A 23,532-nucleotide genomic window follows, 5' to 3' on the forward strand; every position below is an offset into this window, starting at 1 on the left:
GGAACTCTTTCTGGAATGTCAGACAAAAGGTCGGTGACTGATTGAAAATTTCCCAATAACATATTAATTGGGTTAATATCAGAAGATTTTACAAATAGGCTCACTTACATGCAACAACAACAACAACAACTCAGCCTTCATCCCCAAAACAATTGGGGTCGCGATATGAACCAAAAAAGAAAATCATTCTGGGTCCTCCACATGAATCATTCTCCTCCAATCATTTCTATCCTCGGTGAGGTTCAAAGCATTCATATCCTTTCCTATCATCTCCATCCAAGTCTTCTTAGGCCTACTTCGGCGATATGCTTGTTGTTGTTTTTTTTTTTTCAGGAAACACCGACCACTGTTCAGAGAACCCTACACGATTTTCAGTTTTCAGGCACTGTTGAGGTCTCAAGATATGCTTTCCTCACACAAATAAGATTTATCTGATTTGATCATTGTGCTGCATTTCTGTTTTGGTTATGATTCATCATCAAGAGTTTTTTGTGTGTAAATCCTTTTTCTCTTTTTGTTCGGTCCCAAGCCCTAATATAGGAGGGTTGCGGTAGGCCAGTGACAACTGGCATAAAAACTTAGTCACACCCTTTGAATATGAACCCACTTACATACACACACAAAAAAAATTTAAGAAAGCAAACACAAATAAATTTTCAAAAAATAAGCATTCATAATAAATATATATAAATAAAACTACTTATAAACACATACACGCACTACCAAATATAGGGCTCTGTTTGGAAGCGTTGCATTGACTTGGAAATGGTGTCTATGTTTTGCCAAAACAACGAATTGAAGTTTCTAGGAGTTACCAACTCCATGAGCTGTTTGGGAGCACTCTTTGGTTTTCTAGCAGATTTGGCAGTTCAAACTGGAAACAACTTTTTTTTTGGTGTTAAAAACAATCTGGGATATGATTTGGTAATAACTAGTGTTGTCAACGTTGGGTCTGCCTGCATGATGCAGCTAGGGCGATTTATGGGTTGGACCCGAGCTGAATTTGAATGGTCTGAAATCCAATCCAACTATGACTATGAGGTACGTACGTTGGAACCGGGTTTGGTCCTCACTTGCACCCGACCAGATAACCAGAAATGATAAGATCTTTTATCTTAAAACATCTACATGTAAAAGTTTGTTAATTTTTAATCAGATTTTAGGTTAGGGTTGTAAACCTCTAAGTCAGCGGTCGATAGAAAGAGCAGGCAGACGGAAACAAAATTAGAAAAGAAATAAGCCAAGCAAGAACGTCATGTCGGTCACATAACATAATAACTAGTCTCAGATCAGCATTTTGAGCGTCACGAGTCAAATGATGGTGTCGTTTGTTGACAGATTCAACCAAATGATCTGCACACCAATCAACCCTCCACCAGTAGCTGCTGAATGCTGAGTCTGATGACTGCAGCTGGTCGTCCATATGTCACTAGTAGGGTTGGCAAAACCTGACACGACCCGCCAACCCGCCTCTTAGGCGGGTTCGGGTTTGAAAAAAAAAACCCGTTTAATAAACGGGTCAACCCGCCTAACCCGTTTATTAAACAGGTCGGGTTCATGTTAGGGGTATGCCAACCCGCCAACCCGGCTGACCCGTTTAATAAACGGGTTAGGCAGGTGGGTCAACCCATCTGCCAACCCGCCAACCCGGCCCGTCAACCCACCAACCCGTCGACCCGCCAACCCGACCCACCAACCCGTCGACCCGCCAACCCGACCTGCCAACCTGACCCGCAAACCTGAAAACCCGTTTACCCGACCCAACCCATTTATTAAATGGGTTGGCGGGTCGTGTCGGGTTACCTGTTTATTAAACGGGTCGGGTTCGTGTTTGCCACAACCGACCCATTTAATAAACGGGTCAGGTTCGGGTTGAGGTATGCTGACCCGCCAACCCGTCGGGTCGACCCGCCAACCCAACACGATCGCCACCCCTAGTCACTAGAGTGGGCAGCTATCAACGGTTTCTCCAAGTAAGGTCACATGCATTATACACCCACACTACTGCTAATGTAAATCGTGTCATTCTCCTCTGTTGATGATTCACTGCATATAAATCTTGTTCTCCTTGATCCTCTCGATCTATACATTGTGAAAGAAAGTGAGTTATTGGCAAAAAAGAATAAAAAAAAAGTCATATTTTTTTTGTGTAAACTCTGTATGCTTTTCTTGTAGGAAGTAATACCAACCGAACTCAAACTCCCAAAATCTCAGATCGGGGTATTACAAAATAGTATTAGATGCAAGTTCACACAAAAATGTTTCATCATTCATAACAAGTTCAATGATATATAATATGATATAAGTCTCTACTCGAAAAAAATACGTTAGTGATTAAGTTGTTTTATGATTAAGAATGACTAGCGAGCGCGATAATCACAAAGACCCTATGATGCAAGATCATTATAAACCACCGATCATAGAGAGAGAAGAGTTTGTCGTTGTAATGACGATGACAACTGGAGTCATGACGAGCATGACTCAAATAGTTAGAGAGTTAACACGGCAACCCTTGCCAATTTATATCATAGTCGAACCGTTTTAGCATTCCATCAGAAAAAGCACCACTTTGTCTTTCATATCATTCAATTGATCGAGTTGAAGCATCACCCGCAGCAAAACCAAAAGCAGTCATTTCCGTAGTAAAGGCACCAACAGTTACCTAGTAGCATAGGTAAAGGCGGGAGTTTCCGTTGCTATTTGTTCTCTAGACCCCCCCCCCCCTCTCGGGCCCTCTGAGCCAACCAAACTAATAAAGTCAATCAACAAGTTCACCCCAATACGACTTGAATGCTCTTTCTAGGACTCACCCGTAGCAGACGCAAAAGATTTCAAGGAGAAAACCAAGCTTCAGATGGATTGAAGAGTGATATGATGACGCATTTAAGAATACTTAGCTTTATTTAGTCTGGTTCGATTATTCCTTGTTTTGCTTTATTTTCTTCTTGCTTGCCTAGTAATATTTCATTTATATGTACTCGGATGATTAATAAAATAAAATAAAATATTTTTGAATAAATAAGTGTCGTAGTTGCTAACATGTGATAGAATTTTGTGCGGGTATAAATGATTCAAATAATGATAAGCTTATTATATGATAATTTCAATACAACATATATGGCAACTTGTAGGCGAACACCCTATCTATCTAAGGACACTGTAGTTGCCAGACGAGAGATGGGGTAGCTCGATGCAGTGGCTGGAAATGGGAAGCACCTTGGCGGACCATCTCGAAGGGCGCATTCATCATCATCCACTTCGAAAGGTGCACCAGTTCAATGAGCACCTTCATCTTTTTGTACTCTTGAGAGGCATGCTCCATGTAATGGGAGAGAAGAGAGTATGGAGATCTCATAAGGATCACTAATGAGAAGCTCAACATGAAAAAGCATGAGGATACCTCCTATGTATACCATGAACCATATTTTGTGCGAGCTCTTGCAGGTGACCCAAGCTCAATAAGGTCAGCCCCAAACGATTATTTTTAGCATCACCTATTGGGCTGAAAGGTTCAAGAACATGCAACCTTCACTTTTCGACGGTACTCTTGATGGCGTCACAGTAGAGAATTGGATCGTGCAAGTGGAAAATGCCTTAAATGACATTCAGTGTCCAGAGGATTAAAGGGTTGTCAGACCACCATGCCATTATTGATTGCAGAAAAAAGTGTGTCAGTTTTCAAAACCCCAAGACTCCAACTTTCACATATCAGAGTGTTAGGAAACTACCCATGCCAACAATCATATCATGCCTAAAGGCTAACAAATACATTCAGGAATGATGCATTAGATTTCTGACCTATATGAAGGCCGAAGAGAGAAAGAGGACCTCACCATATCAGATGTGGACATAGTTTGAGAATATGCTGATATTTTTTTTGAGGAACTACCAGATCTCCCTCCTGATCAAGAAATTAAGTTTCAGATTGATCTTGTTCTGAAAACAATGCTTATTTTGAAGCCTCTTTATAGCACGGGAGCTGCAGAACTTAAGGAACTCAAGGAACTCAAGGAGAAATTATAGGAATTATTAGAGAAAGGTTTTATACTACTGTCAGTATCTTCTTGGGGTACTCCAATTCTGTTTGTCAAGAAGAATGATAGATAACTGTGAATGTGTATAGATTATCGACAACTGAATGCAGTGGCCATCAAGAATAAATATCTTTTATCACAGATTGATGACTTGTTCGATCAACTTCAAGAAGCTGCATATTTTTCAAAGTTGAATATGAGGTTGTATTATCATTAGCTGAAGATTAAGGAAGAAGATGTTGTTAAGACGACGTTCAGACCAAGATACGACCATTATGAATTTTTTGTCATGCCTTTTGGTATGACTAATGCACCAATAGCCTTGATGGATATGATGAACAAGGTTTTCAGACCATATTTAGATAAGTTCGTGGTGATATTTGTTGATGACATTCTTATTTATTCAACCACGAGGGAGCAACATAAGGAACATCTGAGGATAGTTCTGTAGACAATCAAAGAACATCAGCTCTATGCTAAATTTTTTAAATCTGTGTTTTGGTTTGAATAGGTGTCCTTTCTTGGTCATATTGTATCTAAAGAGAGAATTATGGTAGACCCTGCGAAAATTAAAACAGTCACCAATTAGTCTAGACTCAAGAATTCTATAGAAATTCATAGTTTTTTGGGATTGGCTGGGTACTACCGATAATTCATGAAAGGATTTTCTTTGTTGGCATCTCCAATGATAAAACTCACTAAGAAAGATGTAAAGTTTGCATGAAATGATAAGTGTGAGCAGAATTTTCAAGAGATAAAGAAGCGTTTGACTACCGCTTCAGTGTTGGTCTTACCTTCTGAATCTGAATGTTTCACTATTTACAGTGATGCTTCTAATAAGGGATTTGGTTGCATTCTAATGCAACATGATAAGGTGATAGCTTATGCATCTCACAAACTCAAAACACATGAAGTTAACTATTCAACGCATGACTTGAAACTAGCAGCGGTGGTATTCACCCTTAAAATATGGAGACATTTCCTATACGGCATATAATTTAAAGTTTTTACAGACCATCAAAGCCTTAAATACATGTTTTTGCAAAGAGATTTGAACTTGAGACAGAGAAGATCGTTGAAATTTTTAAAAAATTATGACTTCGAGCTGAAATATCACCTGGAAAGGCGAATGTATTCGCTGACGCTCTTAGCAGAAAGTTAGGCGCATTGGCCAGACTTGCAGATTGAGATTTATTTTCTTCAATCGCGCATTAGAAAGCAGAAGCTCGATGCTTACTAGGTCGGTTATTGTTTATGTAAACCACATTGAGGTAAAAATTGTGGGAGCAAATTAAGGAAAAGCAATCATTATATCCAGAGTTAGCCCAAGTGAGAAAGAGAATTTCAGAAAGTGACGAGTCAGACTTCAAAGTTGATGATCAAAGATTTTTTAGATTTCGTCATAGAGTGTGTATTCCTAAGGATGATCAGCTCAGGAATCAGTTGTTGGGTGAGACACACCATTCTAGATATGCCATACACCCTGGTAGTACCAAAATGTATTGAAATTTGAAAGATACATTTTGGTATAGTGAAATGAAGAGAGATATTGCTAAGTTTGTAAGCAAGTGTCTGGTGTGCTATCAAGTGAAGATTGAACACCAATGACCCGAAGGATTACTATAATCACTCCCCATACCTAAATAAAAATGGACAGATGTCACTATGGACTTCATCTCAGGACTTTCAAAGACTAAGAATGTGATGGATTCAGTATGGGTGATTGTAGATAGGCTAACTAAGTCGGCTCACTTCTTGTCCTCTAAAACAACTTATTATTATGACAAGATGGCCCAACTTTTTATTAGAGAGATAGTCAGATTTTATAGAGTACCCGATTCAATTGTTTCAGATAGACACTCTAAGTTTACATCGCGATTCTGACAAAGTTTATAAGAAGCAATGGGGACACAGTTGAAAATAAGCACGATATTTTATCCTCAATAGATGAGCAGTCAAAGCAAACCATTCAGACATTGAAAGACATGTTATAGGCATATATTTTAGAGTATAGTGACTCGTTGAATGACATCCTACCCATGATGGAGTTTGCCTATAACAATAGCTTTCAAGCAAGTATAGACATGACTCTATTTGAGGTATTGTACGGTAGACGGTGCCAAACACCCTTGTGTTGGAATGAGGTTAGAGAAAGAATATTGTTAGGGCCTAATTTGGTGCAATGTATGACAAATCAAGTGAAATTTATTTGAGAGCATCTTTTGACAATGCAAAGTCGAAAAAAAAGTTATGCAAACCAAAGACGTCACGAGTTAGAATTTGAGCAAGGTGATCATGTATTTTTGAAGATATCTCTCTTTAAGGAAGTGATACGCTTTTGTCGAAGAAAAAAATTGAGTTCAAGATATATTAGACCCTTTGAAATACTCACGAGAGTTGGTCAAACAGCATACCGATTGACATTGACACCTTTCTTGTCCAAAATTTACATGTTTCACGTCTCTATGTTGCGAAAATATGTGCCTGATCCCTCCCACATATTGAATACAGTCGAGTTAGTGTTGGAAATCCAAGATGATTTAATCATGAGTGAGAAGCCTATAAAAATCTTGGATGCGAAAGTACAGAAGCTAAGAAACAAAGAAATATCTTCGATATTAGTCAGTTGGGGTCATCATAACAAAAATAAGGCTACATAGGAGTGCGAATCAGACATTCATGCAAAATTTCTATAATTATTTTGAGGTAAGATTCAGGATGAATATTCTTTTAAGGGGTGTAGAGTTGTAAAACCACCCTAGCACAAAAAGGACGGAGGGGATATATTTAAAAAAAAATAGGGTTAGGGGAACCACCTCTGGGAGGGATGAGGATGAACCTCACCCCCTACAATCCATGGGAGGGGTTGAGGTTTATACTAATCCCCCTTACCTTGCGTGAGGGCTATAAAAGCCCTCATAAAGCCTCCCTCCACCATCAAGCAAGAGAGAGCGACAAAGACCGAGGGAGTGTGAGAAGAAAAAAAAGAAAAATGAGGAGCGACAGTGAGGGAGAGACTTACCAGAACCTACATCGTCGGCGACACATGTAAGATGCTTCTTCATTTTCTCCTTCTTGCCTTTTTCAATCAAGTAGAGGGTCGACAACCATGGCTGTCGATGAGTTGTAGAGAAACAAAAAAAAAGGGAGAACTGCAACAGAGAGAGAGAGAGAAGGCTGATTGACCCCTTTGTCACAGGGAGGAAGGAGGGAGAGGGCCATCTCTTCTGTGTCTGAGATGACAGAAGGGGCAGAGCCTCTTCCACATGTTTTCTTTTTTAAAAAAAAAACTGGGTCAAACCGGTTCAGCCCGAGTTGGTTCTGACCGAACTGGTCTGGACCGAATCGGTTTGGACCGACTCAAACAGATTGAACCGATTTGGTTCACAGTTCAGGTTTGACTGGGTCTCAATTCTCAGTTGGGATCCGGTCTAATTTGGATTAGACTGATTCTAGATCCAATTAGTCTGGATTGATCCAAATAGAACTAGATCCAGAGAGATCTGGGTTTGGATCCTCTAGATCCGATCTGACTATTCTAGATCCAGAATAGAACTGAATCTGGTTCAGATCAGTATTAAATCTAGATCAGAACTAGATCTGGATTCAATTGAATGGATTCATTCTGGATCTAAATCAAAACTAGGTCTAGATCTATTTTGTTAGTTCTTGATCCAGATCCAACTCATAACTAGATGGACTAGTTCTGGATCTATATCAAAAATGGGTTTGGATCCAGTCAGACAGTTTTGGATCTAGATTATAAATGGATCTGGATTGAGATTGTGAATAAATTTTAAGAATAATTATCAAAATGACCAAAGTACCCTTGAATATACCTAAGATTCATTATAGTAAAATAAACATAACTTTGTACTCTGAACTCAGAATTAAGTGAGGTTTGGTGCATTGGACTCATATCGTAGAAGTAAATCTCTATGTCCTCTAGTTTTGGTCAAATCAAGAGCATAAAAAATGAGGTCTCATGAGTCAATTTAAGAGAGGTATTTTGATAATTTTATTAAAATATAAGAGATGATGTGTATTAATATGAATATGATTATGTAATGATTAGATCCTACTATTAGAACCGCTTGAGTCTCGATTACAACTAAAACACAAGAATCATATTCAAGGTAAGGGATATTATAAGTAATTTTAGTTGTGAATAAATTTGTTTGCGTTGCATGTTATTGTAGTATTGTGAGTTAGAATGATTAGAAAGATAGCTTTTAAGTGTGAACATGATATGCATAAAATTATAAGATGATTACATACACATGTTAGTTGTAATATATCATGCATATTAAAATAAAATTATTTTGTGATAGCATATTTGTGTGATAAATTGCTAATAGCATGCATCATGATGAGATTGTGATTAGACTTGAGTCTATTTATTCTATTTATGTTATATGAATGAATATATTGAGATTAACATATATAACCCCTTAAATCCCAAAAGTAGGGACCTGTGGTAAGGGCTACTTTGTTCGCGGCTAAAGTGCAGACATCATGGGGAGTGAGTTGTCGATAATTTAATGATGTGGAGATTCTACATCATTGCATGCTTAGTATGAGATAAATGTGAACCATAATGTCATCTTGAGATTAAACAATGAGATCTATCGTGATCATTTCACAATATCACTCATGAGAAAACGAGTGAAATACGAGTTTGAGAATGTGGTTCAATGCGTTGAACTTACTTTATGACTTAGGGTTATACTCATATAGTATTTGAGACTATATATGATCATGGATGATTGAGAATTATCATAGCTAGGATGTAGCATGAACCATGCCGAGATTGAGATTAAGATTGAACTTGACCTCCCCGGCTAGCTACTGGCGGGGTCTCCTTTTTGTTTCACTGTAGTGTTTGGTGGTTTAGAAATAATTGAGAGTGATTTATTGTCTTACCAACATGTAGAATTAGGGTGTTCTATGCAGGTTGTTACTCTCATAGACAGTTATGACCGGTATAGTCGACCTAGAGTTAGTTTGGTGTGATAGAGTGTTTAAGAGAATTAATGGAGGGATAATTAAAATATGCAAACTTGTGTGGCGTATCAAAAGCTAAACTCAGACTAGGAGCTTAAAGCCTACTAGAGTTGTAAGTTAAAGTATTTATTTATTTATAATTGTTTTTTATTGGGTTGTAGACTCACTCCTCTGTATAATTACAATTGTAGGTTTCAGGCACATTAGCACATGCAAGACGTGATCATTCTTCGGCAAAGCACTTGGTAGTTTTTATTTTTTGTCATTGAATGTTTATGTACTTGTTATTTTTTCATATTATGAATGATGAACATTATAAAAGAAAGTGATTTATTGGCAAAAAAATAAAAAAAATTTAGCCATGTTTTCTCTATGTGAACTCTCTATGATTTTCCTTTGAAAAGTAATATCAATCGAACTCCCGAGGTCCCAAATCGGGGTATTATAGTACCAGTGTCTAAGAAAGTATGAATTGATATTGAAGCATTAACTAGCTTCCTGAGATAAATTGTGCATGTGTGTGTGGACACCGAAGTTGCATCAATATATAACGTGCTCCTGGTAGTAAACAGCTACTATGAGAAACGATTTTTTGAAAGACTTGCAGTTTTAATTTTTTACGTGGAAATGGGACATAGAAAGATTCCTCAGCTTTGTTAGAAAAAATATCTTGGCAAATTAATTTGGCACCATACAGGGTAGTGCTAACTGCTAAGCTTCTAAAATTAGCTTCGTTTCTGATGACAAGATGAATCCGCAAAAGTGGAACATCCATAAGCAGACTAAGATATGGATCATGGAATGGGACTGCCAAATATTTCGTCTAAATTTGTTGCAAGCTTGCAAAGTATTTGCCACTCTTTTTTCTTTCACTCACTCTAGTTATCGATGATTAGTTCCTAATAATCTGAATAATCAATCCATGCCCATTTTATATTTCCGGTTTGGTGAGATGGTCGAAATAGTCGGTGCTAGAACTAGACCTCCAAAGTGAAGGAGAGTTTCTTATGTAAGTATATGATCTCTCTCTCTCTCTCTCTCTCTCTCTCTATATATATATATATATATATATATATATATATATATATATATATATATATATAGCTGAGTAACCCACGTTGTATTTAGGCTTGGGCTGAAATAGGAAAGTGTCACCGAAGGAATAACGGAACCTTATCGTCTTTCCGATACAGCTTTTGGCTCGGATAAACCCACACCGCTAGAAGCAAATTATAAGCCGAGTTGAATGGAAAAGTTGTTTGTTAACTATGAGAACCCGTTTCTTAAAGGAAGATATGAACAAATATACCCGTTGAAAAGTGGATCCTAACCTCAGAACTTAAAAACGACTAATCATTACCCAGCCTTGGCTGCATCGATTAGGGCCCAACCTGGATGGCAAAAACTTGATTTGGGTTCGTATAAGAGCATGAAAATGGCTATGAATGCATCAGTCTTCTTTGTATCAGTCTTATAAGACCAAACGAACCAATTTGAGAACTTTTCTTTAAGCCCATTAATCATTCTCTTCACCATTCAACTATTGATAACTACAGGATCATGTTACAAAAGGTCATGCCTGATTTATCACTAGCACGTGATTATGAGGGCATCTTTTGCTTGAAATCTCGTGAGAATCGTTTCTGAAAGAATGATTTTCACAAGCCCCATCTTCTCACAGCAAACATGAGAAAAGGAGACGATTCATTCTCTCACGAAACATGAGTCAGAGTTACCGGCGGAGCTTGTGACATCAATTTTCATGAGACCATCAGGGTTATTCTCATGAGGATCCCTCAGAGGGCGAAGCAAACATACCCTAAATTTCAAAAATTGGGACTGTCATAGTCGATACTACTTGGTAATATGAACATGACTGTCCTTTCTAGTTGGATATGAAGGGTGCAAAGCTTATTTATTCAATACGACCAAACATTGCCTGTTTTTCAAAGATTGCACCTTGGATAATGTTATTTGAACTTCAGAATTTTCTTTTTTTAGTGACGAAGGAAAGCCCTCACTGAGAACCGGGTCACTCAGTGGGCCCACCTCCCTGCGAGGTAAAACTGGCAATTGAGGGCTCGACCACCCAGCCTTAAGTGCCCCAACCATGATAAAGCAATGGCAGCCCCATGAGCCAGCAGGATTCGATCCTAGGCCTATAGGGCTCATCATATGCTGCACTTTAACTTCACCGCTTGAAGTTCTTGCATCACGGACTCAACCTTTTTAATCAGGCCTTCTTTTTCCTGTTCCCCCAGTTAAAAAGGTCAAAATGTTTCAGAAAAATAGGAGAATAAAATAGGCCTTGAGGTTAGCTACCTGTTGCATCATAGCCACGCTACTTTTTGTTCCCTCAGCTTCCTCAACCTTCTCTTGAAGTTCTTCTCTCACCTGCACCAAGGAAAATCTCCAGCTTCATAAAATTGAATGAAACAATCTCCATCATGATAGGGTCCAAAGCATTAGTGCTCGTAAAAAAAGAATAAAATCAGTTTAAAAGTATTAGCAGCATCCATGCTTAAGGATAATGAAAAGAAAAAACCGTTCATATTCAGCTACACCAGTTCTATACAGCATGAAACAAAACAAGCAGACCTCAGACTACTTCAGAGAGTCCAAACTCATGAGATTTGGCACAAGGCAAGTCTTCAATTGCTGGCTTTCAGTAATCGTATGGTTGAGGTATGAGTCAAGCGCAAAAGCATCATTAAATGTTTCTCCAACCAATAGCTGACATTTGCAATTCTTGTTTTACCAAGCTCTGCCACCACAAACAAATTATTCTGTATTGCCCAATTCACCTCTATCTTAGGATTTTCCCTTTCTATTTCAATAACTGTGTGCTTGTCAGATAGCACACTTGAGATTCAGGAATATTTGATGTAGTGACCTTGTTATATACGTACATATAGCTAATAATAGCTAACACTCCAGTTCCAGCTCATGGATTACATCTACATGAAAACCCATACTAGTAGATTAAACCTACAACTAACACCAATAGGGTTAATATTGCTTCACTAAAGGCAACCCAAAGGTTGAATATGCATAACTAAGCAACATTGACATCCTATCAGAGAGGGAGAGAGAGAGAGCTCAATACACCCTATTTATCTTTTTACTTTTTGAAACCTTGTTAGCAATGCAAACACAGTTGTGATCACCTTTAGGGGCTGTTTGGATGACACCCAAAACCAGGATGAAAACTTGGTTTTAGTCTTTTGGGTGTGAAACCAGATTTTGCACCCAAAACCTGGTTTGGGGCAGAACTGCGTTTTCAACCAAATTTTGCAAAACAGGCTCCTGTTTTTCCACCCTAGTTTATCGTTGGGAGGGAGGGAGGGGGGAAGCGTTGTTCCCACTCCCTTCCACCTTCCTCTTTCTCATCGACCACCCAGCCACCCTCTTAGTCCGACCATTTCTGGCCAGCCACTGGCCAGAAAATGGCAGCAGTTTTACTTTTTTTTACGATGGCAGGCCATTTCTGGCCACCCACCAGCCAGGATTTCTCTCTCTCTCTCAGCTTTTTTGACATTCTGGCCAGTTCCTGGGCAGTGGCTGGCTGGGAAATAGGCAGCCTTTTAAGTAATTAATGACCAAAAAACCTGAATTTTTTTGTTTTTGGTCATCCAAACAAGTTAAAAACCCGGGTTTCTCAAAACCCAGGTTTTGCCACTATCATCCAAATAATACCTTAGAGAAGGCAAACAATGAAAAAGTGCAAATATTATCTTATGTTTAGACACTGGAACAAGGATAGATGGTTGAAGCAACTATAGCTCCCTCCATTTAATAAACCAGAATAAATGCCCTTCTCACCGCGTTCTATCGATCAAATCATTCTACAAAAAAATCAAGGAAACTGATCGGGCAATGCTCAAGAATTTTGCTTATACCTAATTAAGCTTTTATAATCCAACATAAAGTAGTCTGATTTTAGCCATGTAATAGATTTGAACTGATCCTGTTAAGTTATATATATATATATATTGTCATACATATATATTTGTTTCATATTGTACATATATGTGTATATATATGTTATTTATATTGATGTAATAGGTAATACCCTCTAGGGGTATTTTCATCTTTTTGTAATAGATGTTGTCCACTAGAGACAGTTTTGCTTTTTTATTTTTCTTATTTTATCTTTATTTTCCCCTTTATTGCATTGTAGGGGTTATGGTCATTGGGAGCCCCAACGGTCACATTTATGACCGTTGAGAGCTCACAATGACTCCTATAGGAGCTCCCAATGGCTTCATGACGTGGGTCTTTTTGTATATAATGGCACTACTTTGCCCATTTTTCTCAATGTTTTTCTTAAGCATTTATGCTCAATAAAGATGAATATTTTTATATTTTGTGTTCTTCTATTTAGTTCATTAATGTCTTATATGCACTTAGTACTTGTGTTGTTGCCCCTTGTTGGCTATTGTTTTGTCCTATAGTAGACTTGTGCTTGTACACATTGTGATTATGATCTTGTAAGCCCTTAGTGGCATTGGTTTGTGCTTATGCACTTTTGTGATCGTGATCTTGAAAAGCCCTTAGTGGCATTGTTTTTGTATTTTTCGTTATTTCATTACATGGTATTAGAGCCAAGAATTTTTTCTTGGCATTTTGACACTTTTGGGTCTTGGGATTCTTTGATTCGAGTTTGTGCTTTGTGAATGATTCATGAGCCTTGTGTGGTTTGGATTCAAGGGAAAAACTAGACCCAGTATGTATCTTGTATCTTTAAGTATTTTTTGTGTTATCTTTTTTATGCCTTATGCATGTGGAAACAATTATTTTCTTTAATCTTTAAATATATATGTTTGCCTTTGTTTTATTAAAACAAAAAAAAACTTTGAATGTTTTTTTATTATTGATGGACTTATTCTTATAAGGTTTATTTGTTTAATCTTGTGAAATTAGATATAAGTACGTTTTTTGAAATCATGTTTGAATTCTAATTTTTGAAAAAACTTGCTTTATTTGATATATATGTATACAATTTTGTATGCTTGAGCATTTGTTGGCTTTTGTTCTATTATTGAACTTTGTTTTGTTCTTTCTTGAAAACTTGTCATATATTTTAAAATGATTTCAGAAATTTTAAAATAATGCAGTTGTGTGTATTTCGTAAGTAAAAATCTTATGAAATTTTGCTTAAACTTGTGTTTCATCTTTTTCTTTACTCTTGGTGTATTAAAAGTAGCATATGAATTGTTACAAATTATGATCTAGCTTATAAAAAGAAAAATAATATTTTTTATATTGATTTATTTTCTTATGCACTTATGATTGCCTTACATGATGAATAAGATTTTTTATTCGTGCATAAGGTATTGAGCATAATTTTTTATGGGAAGTCATTCACCTTAATAAATGTCTTTTATGGTCCTTTTGTAGGACAATAGTTATGATTTTGGGTGTTTCTCTTGTTGATCCTTTTTGTGGTCCTTATAATTATGTTATTTTCTTAGTCTCATGGCTCTTCAATGAACATTGTCTTACATGTTTTGCATGAGATTTAAATATTATATTTATGTTGCACACTTAGTTTTTAATAAAATATTAAGTTGAGAATCATGGGAAACTTCTTTGTGTTTCCCCTTAGTGGGTGTTATAAGTGTTTCTCTCATGGTTCACTTTAGTACTTGTCCATTTTGATGGACGTGCTTATCCACTTAGATCTTTGATGGACATATGTGTTCTTAATTAAAGACTCTTGATTCAATGCATATTTATTATTTATAAAATATAAATTTTTATATTGTGCCCTTAGTGCCTTAAATCTATCACTTGCATATATGCTTAAATTTGTTCTTATGCATGTCTTTTTTATAAGATATATGGCTTTAAGTTATTTAGATTATTGCATATAAATGAGTTCTTTTAATCCCTTTGTAAGTATCCATGATTAGTTACACTTGTGTATGCACTTGGTTTTCTGTATAGTTCTTTGAGAATCTCTATATATGTTTTGTAACTCTTTAATATTATATGGCATTGATTGTCTCATAGCAGACTTGTAATCTAGATTGAGCTATCTCTCTATATAACTTGCTTGTATTAACGATGATTATGATTGCATCAATTTATTAGAACACAAATCAGATCGGATATGGATCCAGTAGAAGATCCATATCCATATAGACCACCTGTATGTTATGATGTAATATACTTTACTAAGTAAGGGCAATCTTGCCATTGTAAAAGACTTTGTAAACCTATTTATCTTAATGATATTTAGTGCAGTAACACAGAAGAAAAGAGTGGCTGCCGATTCCAAGAAAAATTTCCTCTCCTCTCTCCTCTCTTCTACTACCTCCCTCTTGGTATTCACGACAAAGCTACCAGTTTCAACATGGTATCAGAGCGGCGATTGATCTGGGCGTAAAAGTGCCTTCACCAAAGAACGTGAAAGGGCCTGTCGAGCCTGCTCCACCCATAGTCGAGCCCGTTCCTTCATCAGAGAACGTGACAGAGCCTGTTCCACAACCTGCCGAGCCTGCTCCACCTTCAGCCGATCTTGATCCACCTTCAGCCGAGCCTGTTTCTTCATCAGGGAACGTGAAAGAGTCGAGTCTTTTATTAGCCACGACCTACCGTGCCTGCTCCATCTTCCGTCACGTCTCCTCACGACCTACCGTGCTTGCTCCATCCAACGTCACGTCTGCTCACGACCTACCGTGCTTTCTCCATCCTTCGTCACGACCTGCTCCATCCAGCGTCACGTCTGCTACCTTTTTCCAATCAGACGAGCCGAGCCTGCTCTTTCTCCTCTTCATTGAATTTACAGACAGGTCACGTCTGTTTTTATTCTTTCTCCCCTTCAGTCGAGTCTTCTGTTTGCTGAAATACCTATTTTCTTATGCTTTTGTTCCTTTCTCCGCTTTTGTTCCTTTCTCCACTTCAGCTGAGTCTTCTGTTCTTTCTCCCCTTTTGCTGAAATACCTGTTTTCTTCTGCCTTTATTCCTTTCTCTCTTTTGCTGAAATACTCCTTTCCATAACCTCTCGCTGAGTTTCTCTGTCATAAATCTGAAGTAGTTTCAGACCTGTTATCGTTCCTTCCTTTCCACACAGTCGATGCTTTCTGATTTCCTTCTCCAATCAGTTCTAATTAATTCCATAATCCTCACGTTACTGCTACTACCAATGGATACTTCAGGCAATTCGGGTCTTTCTTCCAACTTCCTTGGACAGCTAGTTTCGGAAAAGCTGACTACCAACAACTATCTGACTTGGAAAAGGCAAATTGCTCCTTTTATTCGAAGTCAAGACCTTTCAGGCCACTTGGATGGCTCTACTCTAATACCCCCAAAATTTATCATAATTGAAGCCAAAGAAGATGGAGGATTGCCGAGTACTATCCGCAATCCTGCATTCGTCTCTTGGATGAAGCGCGATCAAGCTCTCGTCGCATACATCACTTCCACATTATCACAAGAGATATTGATTTCCATTCCTGATGATTGCACATCCAAAGTTTTGTGGGAGGTCTTAGCTCAGGCATATTCTCAGATATCAGAGGCTAAAGTGTTGTTTCTCAAACGCGAATTTCATATGTTAAGAAAGGGGGCAATGAGCATTATTGAATTCTTAAATCAAGTTAAAAGCATTACAGACCAGTTAGCCATGGTTGGATATCCAGTATCAGATAAAGAAAAAGTGCAACAGACATTGAATGCCCTGGGATCAGAATATCATGTCCTTGTGACCTCTTTGTTATGCTTACCTACATTACTCAGTTTTGAGGAATTACGTGCCAAACTCCTTCAGTATGAAATGACTCTGAAGAGCATGTCTGATGCTTCAGCTGGACAATCATCTACACATGAGGTTCTTGCCACAGGGATGATAGTTGATCGTGCACGAGGAGGACGTGGCAGAGGCAGGGGATCTGCCATCCAGGGTGGACGTGGATTACTACCTACACCAAATTCCACAGTCAATTTTTCAAGGAATGTTCCCACATGCTATCAGTGTAATAAACGGGGTCACATCAAAGCCAACTGTTGGTTCAACCCGCAGAATCGAAACATAGCACAAAATAATAGAAATATTGCTACACCAGGAACTGCAGGTACTTTTCGGGTCAGTGATGATGCTAAGGATATTCTCCTATCTGCGATGGCCAACTTGAACCTGAAACAGAATGATGATGGAATATGGTATGTTGACTCTGGGGCAACGGCTCATGTCACTGGCAATGCAGGTAAATTCTCTACTTTGGTTCCTTATCTTGGAAAATCTAATATTGTAACTGGAGATGGGACTCACCACCCTATTTCAAACATAGGCAATGTCCTTATTCCTTTGCCGGAGTCATCTATTTCTTTATCTGATGTTGTTCATGCACCAAATATAAAGAAAAACATTGTCTCTGTATCTAAACTTGTTGACTCTACCAATTCATCTGTGGAATTTACTCCTACTTCTGTCTTTGTCAAGGATCTTCAAACGAAGGAGATGTTCGCTAAAGGAGAGCGACGTGGAAACATGTATGTCTTCAATGAAGATCCAGCCTTCAGTGTCTTGAAGCCCAAATCTGATCATGTCTCTGAAAACGTCCTAAGTTTATCCAAATGTAATAAGCCAGATCTCTGGCATTCTCGTCTTGGTCATTGTAGTCAAGTCTTTATTGAAAAGTTAGTGTCCAATGGTTTTCTTTCAGAGTCTGTTTCACTTTCATTAAAGAATAAAATGTGTTCCAGTTGTCAAGTTTGCAAGAGTCATGTACTTCCTTTTCATCAAATAAATAAAAGAGCTTCTATTCCTTTTGAGATAATATGTTCTGATGTTTGGGGTCCAGTTCCCAATCCTTCTTCTTCTGGAAGTAAATATTATGTATCCTTTATTGACAGTTTCTCTCGTTTTACCTGGATATTCTTCATGAAACACAAATCAGAGGTCTTTCTTATTTTTCGCCACTTTCATGCCTATGTTAAAAATCAATTCTCCCAAAATATTCAAATTCTCCAATGTGATGGAGGTGGTGAGTATTCCTCCAAAGATTTTTTGGATTTCCTCCAAGATAATGGTATACATCGTAGAATTTCTTGCCCGTATACTCCACAACAAAATGGAATTGCTGAACGTAAACACAGACATATTGTGGAAAGTGCAATGAGTATGATGCATGGTTGTAATTTGCCCATCAACCTTTGGACAGAAGCCTTTCACACTGCCACTCATGTGATAAATCCTTTGCCTATGCCTGTCCTTGAAAATCAGTCTCCCTATTATGTTCTCTTTGGTACACAGCCTAATTATGATGAGTTACGAGTTTTTGGATGCACATGTTATGTACATGTTGACAAATCCATGAAAAACAAATTCCAAGACAAAGCCTCTATATGCCAATTTGTAGGTTATGCTGATGAACACAAGGGGTACAGGTGTTATGACCCTATCAATAAGAAGATCAGAATTTCCAGAAATGTTGTCTTTGATGAAAATAGCTTTCTGGAAAATAAAGCCAACAATGATCGTGAACATGGTGATATGGCTGATAATTCGTATGATCCATGGCTCAGTGCTGAACTTATCTCACATGCTGCTGAGTGTACCACTTTGGCTCCTGAAAGCATACATGATGAGACGGTTTCAGATAAGGTATCGGAATTAGAATGTCAGAGATACAAAGGGAATGTCTACACCAGAAGACCCAGAGAGCAAACAGATGCCCCTGTTGGAGAACACATGGCATTACCCAGTAACAGAGAGGCACCAAGAAGATCAAGCAGGATAAGGCATCCAATTGAAAAATGGGTAAGTTACGATAACTTCTCTATGGATTTTCAGATCTTTCTATCCAAGATTGAAAAACATGAAGAACCACTGGGGTTTTGTCAAGCTGTTCAATCTCATAAATGGATTGAGGCGATGAATGAGGAGATAGAGGCACTTCATGAGTGTCAAACATGGGAGATAGTTGGTCGTCCCCCAGATAAAAATGTTGTTGGCTCAAAATGGGTGTATAAGATTAAATATAAACCGGATGGGAGCATTGAACGATACAAGGCACGTCTTGTTGCCAAAGGCTTCACCCAAGAATATGGTGAAGATTATGATGAGACCTTCAGTCCAGTAGTGAAAATGGGAACCATTCGAATTATTCTTGGCCTGGCTATTGAACATGGATGGAGCCTTAGTCAGCTTGATGTCAAAAATGCGTTTCTTCATGGGGATTTAAAAGAAGAGGTCTATATGGAGCAACCTCAAGGTTATGCAGAGGGAGACTCAAAAGAATATGTATGCAAATTAACCAAAGCATTGTATGGTTTAAAGCAAGCCTCCAGGTCATGGTTTGAAAGCTTCTCCTCAGAGATTCAGAACCACGGCTTCATTCGTTCCCAACTAGATCATTCTTTATTCATATATAGGGATGGAACCGCTGTGGTTTTCTTACTTATATATGTTGATGATATAGTGGTCACTGGTAATGCTCCAGAACATATTTAGCAAATTAAAGTTTTGCTGAGTATACGATTCAAGATGAAAGATCTTGGAAAGCTAAGATATTTTCTTGGTGTAGAGGTGGACAGACAGGATGGAGAAATGTCATTAACTCAACACAAATACACTCTTGATCTTTTGGCCAAAGTAGGAATGACAGATTGCAAACCTGTCCCTACACCTAGTATTGTCAATCAAAAGCTAAGCATTTGTGATGGCGAGTTGTATCCTGATGCAAGCAAGTATCGCAGTGTAGTGGGAATGTTACAGTATCTTACTTTTACTAGACCAGACATTGTATATTCTGTAAATCAAGTATCTCAGTTTATGCATGAACCAAAGACTGGTCATATGGATGCCGTCAAACGTATTCTCCGATATCTGAAAGGCACGGTGGGTGATGGACTCAAATATGCTCAACCTTCATGGGTAACACCGAAACATGACATATTGGCCTATACAGATGCAGACTGGGCAGGGGACCCAGATGAAAGGAGGTCTGTTTCAGGATACTGTGTTTTCATTGGAAATAATCTTATCTCATGGAGTAGCAGAAAACAGAAAGTTGTGGCAAGATCTAGCACGGAGGCAGAATATAGATCTATGGCAGCTACCACAACAGAAGTAACCTGGATTAGGCATCTACTTACAGAGATGAGAGAAAGTATCTCAAGTTCAACCCTCATGTGTGATAATAGAAGTGCTATACAAATTGCGTTCAATCCTGTTCAACACGGTCGGACCAAACATATTGAGATTGACCAACATTTCATCAGACAAAAGGTAGTAGACAAAGATTGAACCGGTTTATGTATCTTCAGAAGACCAAGTTGTTGATATGTTCACAAAAGGTCTCACAAGTAACCGCTTTTGGTATCTGAAGAATAAGTTGCACATGATTCAATCCCATGCACAACTTGAGGGAGGGTATTAGAACACAAATCAGATCGGATATGGATCCAGTAGAAGATCCATATCCATATAGACCACCTGTATGTTATGATGTAATATACTTTACTAAGTAAGGGCAATCTTGCCATTGTAAAAGACTTTGTAAACCTATTTATCTTAATGATATTTAGTGCAGTAACACAGAAGAAAAGAGTGGCTGCCGATTCCAAGAAAAATTTCCTCTCCTCTCTTCTACTACCTCCCTCTTGGTATTCACGACAAAGCTACCAGTTTCAACACAATTGACATCTTGTTGTGTATATGATTGCATTATATTCAGTAAGTTTTCCATCTACCGTTAATGGATTTGATTTGAAACTTTGTTTTTTCAAATCGGTTCTTATATTTGAACTCACTTATTTGAAAAATGATTTTTGTGAGTATTTATTGCCTTCTTATGATATTTGTTGTGTCCATCACAAAATTTTATATGATAAATCATTTCTCTTGATCTTGTTATTGTTGAACCAGAGTTTGTTTGTGGGGTGAGTTGTGTGCACCGCAGTTATGCCAATTTAGATTGTCAACTTATAGTTTGGCTCTAACTGACAGTTGTTTGATCATTGGTTTTATGCTTGTGTAATATCACTCATTTGTTTATTTGGCCATTATTATATTGGATACTCATAATTATATTTATCTGTGATGGCTATCTTTTATTGAAACCTTGGTGTTTCAAAAGATTGTACAAATTGATGGCATTAGTTGGTTTAAATTACAAGATTTCTTACCTCGAGTGTTTTCTCCTATTATGCCTCTTATCTAAGTGTCATTAAATGTAGAAAAGAGATGTTTGTTCACACATTTGTGTGTGTTTTTAGCCCATTGTTGACATTGTAATTATATTCTTGATCTAATTGTATTTGTGTGTGTTTTTAGCCCATTGTTGACATTGTGATTATACTCTTGATTTAATTGCTGATACACTTAGATTTTATAGTGTCATTATATGTAGACAATAGATGTTTGTTCACACCTTCATGTGTGTTTTTAGCCCATTGTTGACATTATGATTATACTCTTGATCTAGTCACTAATACACTTAACTTTTTAATGTTATTATATATAGATAAAGATGATTATTCACACTTTCGTGTGTGATTTTAGCCTGTCATTGGCATTGTGATTATACTCTTGTTCTAATCACTGATACACTTGTTTTGAGTATCATTATATGTAGACAAAAAATGTTTATACCATGGTTGCTAGTTGAGGAAGCGATACGGGAAGCGAGAAGCGATACGGGAAGCGAGAAGCGAGGCACTTTCAAAATTTTAGGAAGCGGGAAGCGTGGGACCACTTAGGAGCGAATCGTGAATCGTCTCGGAAGCGAACCAGAAGCGACCTAGGAAGCAAGGGAGAAGCGAAAAAATAAAAAAAAATAAAAAAAAATAAAAATAACAAAAAATTTTGAAAAAATGGGAGAAGTGAGGGGGAAGCGTGATGGAAAGTGCGCTTCCCACAAAAGGGAAGCACGCTTCCCATTAAAAAATGGTGCTTCCCCACACGTTTCGTGCTTTTGAAGTGCGCTTCCCCACTTACCTAGGCGCTTCCGGTAACTCTGGTTTATACACACCTTTGTGTATGTCTTTGGCCCTTTATTGGAATGGTGATTATGCTCTTATTCTAGTCGCTAATACACTTGATTTATTAGGTTTGAAGGCATAGTGAGGTGATTGCTTGTGGTGGTAAACTATTGTTGAAGTTTGCAAAATATCACTTCTTGATATTTGTGAGAATTTAAATCTCATATTTTTCACAAATTAGTGTTGATTTGCAAATATCATTCTTTTTGTTATGTAAGATTTTTTAAAATCTCTCCTTGAAATTTCTAAACTTTTAGTACTTATTTTTCCGGAAGATGTTTATGAATAAAAAATCCAAGATTTTTTTTTATACTTGTGATGTTTAATGAAATCTTATTCTTTATATTATGAGCCTTCTTGCGTGTACCCCTTTGTGGGTGTCGAGTTTTTGTTCCTTACAAAAACACTTGTGTGTTGTCCACTTGATATTGGTTGACATCTATGTCACATGGGTGCGGGTGCGGGTGCGGGTGCGGGGATTCGGCACTTCCAAAAAACCCGGGTGCGGGGGTGCGGCAGGGGCAAAAATGTAATAAGTATATATATATATATATATATATATATATATATATATATATATATATATATATATATATATATATATATATATATATATATATATATATATATATATATATATATATATATATATATATATATATATATAAAGGGGGTTGGGGAATAGGCGGGGTTTTTTTTTAAACTTTGCAGCTGTCAGCAACTGACAGACAGCTGCTGACAGACAGCTGCTGCAGCTGTCAGCAGCTGTGCTGACAGCTGCTGCAGCTGTGCTGACAGCTGCTGACAGCACAGCTGCTGACAGCACAGCTGACAGCTGCTGTCAGCAGCTGTGCGTGAAAAACTTACTTTATGCTAGTCTGTCAGCAGCTGACAGACTAGCATAAAGTTTTTTAAAAAAAAATTCGAAGCCCATTTGGGCAATTTTTTTTTTTTTAAATGGACATTAATGATCCTGGGTGCGGTCAACGCACCCAGGATCGAGTTGACCGCACCCGGTGCGGCACCCGCACCCGCGTCGAGTCGCGTCGACGCGGGTGCGGCACCCTCCTAGCCGAATCCCTGTGACATAGGTTGACATTTTTGCTTGTAATTGAAAGCTATTTGATTCTTTACCTTAAAATTATACATTTTATCTGCATGTTATTAAAATAGTTATTTTTATTATCGTCTTATCTTATGTGCATTAAATATGCTTTAATTATGATGTGAACTCGGTAAGCACCGATCCACAATTCAAGATCCAACTGGATCTCAACACATGCAGAAGCTAACAATATTCTAGTGAGTCCAAACGAGACTCTAACAAACAGAGATTCGAGGTCTGAGCACTCTGTTTCGACAGAGATGGCCAACACGAGAAAGTTGCGCGACATGCACACCTTTCTGACGGATCCAAAAATACTGGAATTAGATCTGTATTATCCGATCCACGGATAAATGTCTGGACCAGTGAGACTGGTCTTTGACAGGCTAAATAAACAAG

General features: G+C 37.8%; 1 protein-coding gene across 2 annotated transcripts in view; it reads right to left on the minus strand.

Moving 5' to 3' along the window:
- Positions 1 to 10,934: 10,934 nt before the first annotated feature.
- LOC149819545 (acyl-CoA-binding domain protein) overlaps positions 10,935 to 23,532 on the minus strand; it is a 56,307-nt gene continuing 43,709 nt past the window's right edge. For both annotated transcript variants that reach the window (XR_016427044.1, XM_089984274.1), the window contains 2 exons: positions 11,361 to 11,432; positions 10,935 to 11,287 (listed from right to left, as the gene is read on the minus strand). Coding sequence is in view for 1 of the 2 variants with exons in the window: in XM_089984274.1 (XP_089840400.1) it covers positions 11,210 to 11,287; positions 11,361 to 11,432 (150 nt within the window). In the remaining variant the exon portion in view is untranslated. The remainder of the gene's footprint in view (positions 11,288 to 11,360; positions 11,433 to 23,532) is intronic.

Source organism: Nuphar pumila, chromosome 13, assembly GCF_984573655.1.
Source record: "Nuphar pumila chromosome 13, dmNupPumi1.hap1.1, whole genome shotgun sequence".
Taxonomy (NCBI): Eukaryota; Viridiplantae; Streptophyta; class Magnoliopsida; order Nymphaeales; family Nymphaeaceae; genus Nuphar; species Nuphar pumila.